Source organism: Trichoderma camerunense (assembly GCF_050948025.1).
Source record: "Trichoderma camerunense strain CBS 138272 chromosome Unknown V8C40scaffold_4, whole genome shotgun sequence".
Classification (NCBI taxonomy): Eukaryota; Fungi; Ascomycota; class Sordariomycetes; order Hypocreales; family Hypocreaceae; genus Trichoderma; species Trichoderma camerunense.
The window spans coordinates 1,807,155-1,814,769 of NW_028145366.1; the positions used below are offsets into that span (position 1 = coordinate 1,807,155).

Below are 7,615 nucleotides of genomic sequence, written 5' to 3' on the forward strand. Positions count from 1 at the left end.
GGGATTGGGAGTTGAGAGTGCAGAAAGGAAAAAGAGCACTCATTAATTACCTATACAAGTATCAATCAATTCTGCTTACCTCAGTCGCTCTCAGGTTTAGTTAGTGACCCTCGCCTTGGCAGCGTTGGCTGCAAAAAAATTCTCGCCACATGTTACACTGTCTGCATGCAAAATTGGATATACTTGCAGTTCAACCCATTTTCTCTATACTAGAACCGCACACTATCCTTGTAGCTGCAACAACTTGGCCAGTCAACAACGAACCATCATTATTTTTCAGCAACGCTCTTCTCTTGTAACACTCTCTTGAACGACGAGCTTGCAACCCCCCACACAAACCCTCCGTACTGCCAGTCCTCATATATTTCACAACCCCCCAAACCCATAATGGCGGGATCACAAACCCCCAGCCGGCCATGCATGCGCTGCAAGAAGCCAGATGCCGCATTCGAACTGCGCAATGTTGCAACCTGCCAGTATGCATGACTCACCCCTCTCATGACAAAGTACTTACACGCAATGCAGGGATTGCTTCATCGACTATGTCGATTCCAAGGCCGTCAAGAGATTCACCGTTCTCCAGCGAGAAACCAGAACTTCTACAAAGCCCGAGCCTCGGAGATATGTCGCCGGCCTTTCCTTTGGACCCTCATCAACCGTTCTCACTCAGATCCTTGACAAGACCGCCCAGTATCATGCGTCAAGAAAGGGATCATCGCCCTTTGAGCCTCTCATTGTCCACATCGACACAGATCTCTCCGCCCGCACTGACTCCCAAGATACCCCTGCACAGAGACTCCTCGCCAAGTACCGCGAGAGATTCCCCAACGTCTCATTTGAGTGCGTGCATCTGAGCAAGGTTCTTAGTGTCAAGACGATTGACTGGACCACGATACCGGTTCCTGAGGGTGGAAACGACGCAGAGCGACTACAGCTCTTCTTTTCCTCGTTGCCGTCGGTGACTTCACGCGCTGACAGTCTGAGGCTGTTTATTCGCCATCTTCTCCTGGATGTTGCTATACAGAGGTCTTATTCTGCGTTGCTGTTTGGCCACAGTACCACGGCGCTGGCCGCTCTGACCTTGTCCGAGGTCGCAAACGGCAGAGGCTTCGCCGTACCCTGGCAGATCAACGACGGACTGTTCACCGTCTGCACCTACCGGCCGAGTGCAGATCCGGCTAGTAGTACCGGGGAAGCAAGCCAAGAAGATGCCAAGATCCAGTTCCCCATCTACTATCCCCTGCGAGAGATTCTCAAAGCCGAAGTCAGGACATATCTTGGCACGACGCCCGCTGTTCAAGAACTAGTTCCCTCTGCTGATGGAGCATCGTCCAGCGTCGTCTCTCACAAGGACCAGAGTATCGAGGAGGTCATGGCTCGGTATTTCGACGGCGTGGAGGGGCCCTACTCGGGCATTGTGACCAATGTCGTCCGCACGGCGGGTAAGCTGGACCGGCTTGTTAGTTCGCATTATTGTCGCTTATGCGGCATAACCCTGGACCAGGAGGGCGATTCGACGTGGGCTGGCGAGCTGGGGGATGACTTGACACAAGACGCCGTGAACCCTGATACGGGGAAGCTGTGCTACGGATGTAAGCGCTCCATGGGTGGATAGTAGGGGATTGACTTCGAAACAAAGGGGGTTAAAAAGAAGGAAAAGAATTGAATTCGAAGCAACGACAAATGAAACAAAACAAGACGAAGGAATCAAGTATAGACGAGGTTTAGAATAAAAAAAGAATATAAATTCCAGCAGCGTCGGTGCGCTCAGATCTATTCATGAAGACTACCAACTCCAGTGCAAAAATCATGCCGCCTTGAGCTTTTCCATTATTCCGCCCAATGCCTTATTGCCCCCCCTTCTCTTTCCAAGTTGTAGGAGACACCCTGAAAAATACTCCTTGTGATCTATAAACCAGAGCAGTCGCTCCTGAAAGATGTACAGCATACAAGTTATACTAGTAGTAAACAGTATAGTACATACTAGTGACTGTATGGTATGCGTGATGAAATAACAAGCCTGTTGTTAAAAAAATAAATAACAGGATCGGCAACAGTGGGGGAAACAAAAAGCAAACCCCCGGACTTTTTTGTGACGCCAGGGCCTCTCCGAATTTAGATGCGCTCTTCCTCGTCGTAGCCTAGCATAGGCAGGATGCGGTTCTCAACCTTTCGCACCAGCTTGGCGGTTTGCTCGGCCAGGGAGAGGGTCAGGATGGTGTGTGGCAGGATGCGGGCCAGATGGGGGATGAAGCCCTTGTAGATGGCGAAGATGCCCTCCGTTCGGATCGTCTTTCCGAGACAGTCGAAGATGCCGCTGTAGAGGTTGCCGTGCTGGTTGTACAGACGGGACATGATTGTGTCTGCATCGGGTAATGTTAGCTGCAAAAGACTTTGACAGACAAAGAGAAAGAGAGGAATGAGTAGGAATAAGGAAATGCTCACCAGGGGGGTGCATGACGCAGCAGACGACGAAGCCGCTGACGGAAGAGCTGGCCAGATGCAGCGCCGGGCCCTCCTCCATGCCGGCGTGCTTGACCAGCTGTCTCTTGGCCAAAAAGTACGTGGGCAGCTGGACGGAGCTGCCGAAACCAGTCCGCACCATGGCGGCGGTGATGCCCCGGTACAGGCCGAAGAAGCCCTCGCCTTTGTAGATCTGCCTCAGCCCATCCCAGGCATTGCGGTAGTTGTGCTGGGTGCCCACGGGCCGGACGGGAGAATAACTCTGCAGGCGGGTCTTTACGAGGAAGAAGGGGCTCCCCGCAGCGGCGCCGATGATGCCGGACGAGGCGCCGCAGAGGACGTTGATGGCAAGGTTCTGGGCGTTTTCGTCGCGGAGGAAGAGGCGCGACATGCCCTTGCGCATGGGCTCGTAGAAGCCGAGGCGGCAGCCGTTGAGCAGGACTTGGTAGATGTAGGCGGCGCCGAGACCGCGGTAGATGCCGCGGATGCCTTCGTTCTTGACGATGACGCTGATGCCGTGGATCGGGCCGCGGTAGTACTGGGGCTGGGCGCCCTTTGTCTGCAGCTCGCCTTGGAGTTGTTGGCGGATCTTGAGGACTTCGGCCGGGTGGGTGACGGTGACGGCGCCGCACGCCGCCAGAGCGCCTGCGGCGAAACCGCTGTGACAAAGAGAGAGTGTTAGTTGTGTGAGTTGAGGTGAGTCGCGTGGACGAGTTGTGTAAGTAAGAGTCAAGTCGCAAAAGATGTAACGTACCCGATTGTGGTGGACATTGGCGCTATCGCCTTTCGCACAGCTGCGAGGCCTCTGTTTCTTTCCTTCTTTTACCGCCTGTGCTACAGTATTACAAAAGAATAAAGGAACAGGAATAGTAATAGGTAGAAAGGAAAAAGATGTAGAGCCTAAACGATGCGGGTTAAAAGAAAAAAGAAGGGTGTTGGGGAGCTGCAGGAACGGATTTCGATTTTTGGTGCGAACGAGACCCGATGACGGCGGCCCGGCTAGCAATGGCAACAGCTTTGGCAACGCAACCCGACCGGGATCCCGCAGGTGGAGTAAAAACGAATAGTATCTCGCTGTACTTAAGTAAATGCTTAGTTTTTAACGAGGGGGCCGCAATTGAAGCCGTAAGCCTAATTGCGTCGTGGGAAGAGGAGGGTGTTAAGAAAAAAAAAAACAGGGTCCTGAGAGCCACAGTGGCCGAAGAACGGAGATTCGGAAGACCTGGGGAAAGTTGAGTTTGGCGCCGGTTGGGGAATCTAGGCGGTTCAGGGACCAATTGAGGAAAATGAAGAGGATGGAAGGATATCAAGTAAGCTGACGCCGAATAAGAAGCCGAGCGAAATATTACTGTACTGTTGCGACTGTTTTATTTTGACGATAGGAGGAGGATGAGATGAGACTGAGACTGAAATGCGGATGGCGGAGGACGGACTCCGAACTCTTCTTATTCATCATCTATCTTTTTTCTTTTTTATCTTTATCTTCAATTCCATCTCGTCGCCATTTTCCTATACGAGATAAAGGGCTTAAAAAGGCGCCACCGGTCTGACCGATGCCGTAACGCGGCCGAGTGCAAACACGCCCAAGATTGGCTTTTTTTGACAGGCTGGGATGCAGAGCGTTTTCCGCATGGGGGGCGAAGAAAGGCTTGAACAGTACGAGAATAGAGTAGAATAGTATCTTAGATTGGATCCTTGCGGCCCTCCACTCCCCGCAATCTCCCGCGATTATTCAGCGTCGCTTTGATTCGATGATAAGTTTCGTGGGGTTTTAAGGTGAATTATGTGTGCTAAGACATTGTTTCTTCCTGGTAGCGGACTTGACTTACGGTTGCGCCGATGAAAGCCGCTGGGCTGGATGGGGTAGCGGTTTATCGGTAAAGTTGCGTTTAGAGTATGCAAAATAAAGGGGAATATGCCGTCAGTCAGAGTACATATGTAGTTTTCATAGTATTGCTGCAGTGACAAAAAGCCGAACAACTGGACGTTGAAGCTGAGCGGATCTCGGTGGCCGATGGCTGTGTGTATTTACTGAGGGCATTCCCGAGTGCCGTGGGTAAACGAGAGACAACGTTAGGAGATCTAACGGCAGCTTATCTATAAGCTTGTCTTTTTTCATGAATTGTATTTTATGGAGAGCAAGGGTAAATAGTACCGAGTAATACGGTGTTACGAAGTCATCATCTTGCTATTACTCATCCCACCATGACGCCTCGTTGCTATGTAAGTACATGCAGCTTCGATGATATATACGGGCAAAATGATGCCGGCCAGATCCCGCAATTTAAGCTTATTGAAATCCCAACTCATGTTTTCAAGAGGAGGAGAAGAATGATACGGAAAAGAAATTCTAGTCGTCACTTTAGTTGGGCACTCTCGGCGCAACAGCCCGCCAGAATGCACATCTCTCACCCCGGCCTCCCTCCCAAGTTTTCGCATTAGCCAGGCGAAACGTATTGACAATGCCATCTCCATGGCGAATATTGTAGCTCAGCTCATCCGTCACATTCAGCAGCGTTACCTCTCCGCCCGTCGTATTGAGATTCATAAACGTCGGGTTCTGCTCGCTATACTGCGGCCACGAGATCATCCCCGGGTGCTTAGTGTCAACAGGCACCGTGGCATTCTCAGCTCCCGCAGTCGCGTCGTCTACAGAAATGACAGGACTGCCGCTGACAATGAAATTACCCCATATTCTCTGGAAGCTGTGCCGGAAGCTGGGATTGGGAAAGCCGCTGCTGGCAAAGTAAGCGCCGAGATCCGCGCCGTGGTACGCCGGGTCGAGCGAGTACTGATACTTATACGCGCGGCGGCCTGATGAGGTCGGCGAGCTGAAGGCCTCGGCGACCCACTGGGACGGGCACTGGAAGATGGATTCGGCGGCGACGTTGAAGGCCGTCTGCTGGATGCCCGTGGCCATGCCCGAGACGGTGTTTGCCGTAGGGCCGGCGTCGCCGCTTGTGTCGAAACGGGTTCCGTTGTCGCCTGGCTGGGCGGTGGCCGTGTTGTAGATGTGATTGAGGGATAGGACGTCGGAGGTGGTTAGGTGAGGGAGGGTGGAGGAGATGAAGGCGTCGAATTGCTGCTTGGTTGTGATGTTGGGATTCGTCAGGGGAACGCCTTCATCTGCATTGGTCTGTCGAACATTAGCATGGAAACGCGGCACCCAAGTATCATAGAAAAGGGTCTCATCGTACTCCGATCAAAGCACGCTTGCCGCTGACTTTGCCGCACTGAAGCTGTTCCGAGGGTCGTTGCCGGATCATGTCGCCGTCAATGACCGGGAGCCAGGCGAAGCTCCCAAAGTAGCCCTTGGAAGTCGATGCGAGGCCGCTGGCATTTTGCAGGGTATCTGTATCTGCGGCAACAAGACAGTGGAATATGCTTGAATGTATTTTCACAGCAGCCGAATCCTTTCCACAGCCAGCGGCTTCGGCAAAGTCGTTGTAGTGACTTGTGGAAATATCACTGTCGAAGGGGTAAATGGGAGGGACATAGTTGCTCGCCACGATGAGCTGGAACTCATCAGTCATGTGCTACCGTCATAAGTGAGAGTTGGGGGTTTTAGAAAAACGTACGTTGTTGAAGAGTCCAGATTCTTTACCTCCATACGCCAACGACTGATACATGACAGATCCCGCACCAGATGATTCGCCACCCAGCGTCACGCGTGTTGGATCGCCGCCAAACCTGGAGATGTGTTTTTGAACCCATTCGAGGGCGAAGCGCTGATCCAAGAGTCCGGCATTGAGCTTGCCGTGCTGGCGAACTTCATTTGAAGCCAGCTGGCCGAATGCGCCGAGGCGATACTGGATCTCGACGACGATGAAGCTGTTGTTGTTGGTGTTTAGCATGGAGCTGGGGTCGTAGGTGGCAGCGAAGACGGAGTAACCACCGCCATCTTTGTGGATTGTTCAGAGTCAGCTTCGCTCAATGTGTGCCTCTTGTGATGCTTTCGTGCTTACGGATCCAAACGAGGACGGGCAACTTCTCAGCTCGCGGCGGAGCGTAGACGTTGAGGTATAGACAATCTTCGTTGCCGGGGTTTGAGTTGAAGCCGTATACCAAAGGCACGCCAAAGGCCCCTGATTGAGGGCACCAGGGAGGCTGATCTATAGCTTGAACGACACGATTTGGGGTCGTTGCCTTTGGAGGCTCTTGGGGAGCTTGCCATCGCAGTTTGCCTACTGGCGGAGTAGCATACCGAATGCTGTGGAGTGGTGAGTCTCTTCGTCCCTGGTCTTCTCATGTGTAGAGAGAGAGAGAGAGAGAATGATCCGTACCTTTTCCAAATGTTTAAGTCGGTGGTGGCGTTGTAGAGACCCTCGTAGACGGCATATCCGAGATCAACTCGAGGGCGAGGCGCAGGTTTCGGCACTGCTTGGTCTGAGGTTGTGACCAAGGCGAGTAAGATGAAGCTGCTGATGGGCCTCATCGTGGTGATTTTTTTCTCGATAAATGGCTATTTACTCAAGAAATCAAGAATGAAGGGGAAGAAGAGATTTTCAAAAACATGCGGAATGAAAATTAAGAGAGATGAGGAGAAGCAATGTCAAGACTCAAACGGTTTTCATTGAGTGGTTCGCCAGCTGGCAGATGTGCTCAAACACATGTACTGAGTGAGCATTGAGTTTTGTTAAATTTGTATTATCTAACGGCACGGCACGTTGTAAACTCTAAACGATGCGCCCATAAATGCTGATACACTCACTACATGCACTGTAGCACCAAGTATCGCAGTATCAAGCTGTTTAACAATATGAAAACGAGTTGCGCGAAAGCAGCCGAAGATTAAATTGGACGCATAGAATAGGGGATGCCTGAGGCTTGCTGTTGGATGTTGTGTTGAATGTTGGACGCATCCATGTGTTTTATGCATGTGTTTCATTTCGGCACGGCATAGGTCGAGAAGGAAGCTGAAAATGCGGATGCTTGCGGCTACATGTGATGTGCTAGTTTTCGTGTTGTTACCGTGGGATTGGAAATGTCGATGCTAATCCCTGTGTCTCTGTTCCGATGGTGGAGTGGACAAGATTCTGGATCTCTAATCTCTGGACTCTGCAGGGGGCCGAGGCCTTAACACATTTAAATGGATGGCGGACACAAGACAGGGATTCAAGTTGGTGATTTTACCTGCTAGATTTAAGAGTGC

At 51.7% G+C, this 7,615-nt stretch overlaps 3 protein-coding genes across 3 annotated transcripts; 1 reads left to right on the forward strand and 2 right to left on the reverse strand.

Moving 5' to 3' along the window:
• The first annotated feature begins 151 nt into the window (after positions 1-151).
• On the forward strand, positions 152-1,780 carry V8C40DRAFT_237984 (uncharacterized protein). Its single transcript, XM_083214351.1, has 2 exons — positions 152-476; positions 526-1,780. The coding sequence occupies exons 1-2, from the start codon at positions 388-390 to the stop codon at positions 1,613-1,615; spliced, it is 1,179 nt and encodes a 392-aa protein (XP_083076507.1). The 5' UTR covers positions 152-387; the 3' UTR covers positions 1,616-1,780.
• V8C40DRAFT_237986 (mitochondrial carrier domain-containing protein) lies at positions 1,724-3,864 on the reverse strand. Its single transcript, XM_083214352.1, has 3 exons — positions 3,218-3,864; positions 2,446-3,122; positions 1,724-2,363 (listed from the first exon to the last, which is right to left on the reverse strand). Exons 1-3 carry the CDS (start codon positions 3,232-3,234, stop codon positions 2,116-2,118), a joined length of 942 nt encoding a protein of 313 aa, XP_083076508.1. The 5' UTR covers positions 3,235-3,864; the 3' UTR covers positions 1,724-2,115.
• A 772-nt stretch (positions 3,865-4,636) lies between these two features.
• On the reverse strand, positions 4,637-6,998 carry V8C40DRAFT_164297 (Alpha/Beta hydrolase protein). The gene is made up of 5 exons (XM_083211516.1): positions 6,747-6,998; positions 6,429-6,673; positions 6,042-6,364; positions 5,661-5,978; positions 4,637-5,599 (listed from the first exon to the last, which is right to left on the reverse strand). The coding sequence occupies exons 1-5, from the start codon at positions 6,896-6,898 to the stop codon at positions 4,826-4,828; spliced, it is 1,812 nt and encodes a 603-aa protein (XP_083076509.1). The 5' UTR covers positions 6,899-6,998; the 3' UTR covers positions 4,637-4,825.
• Positions 6,999-7,615: the final 617 nt, after the last annotated feature.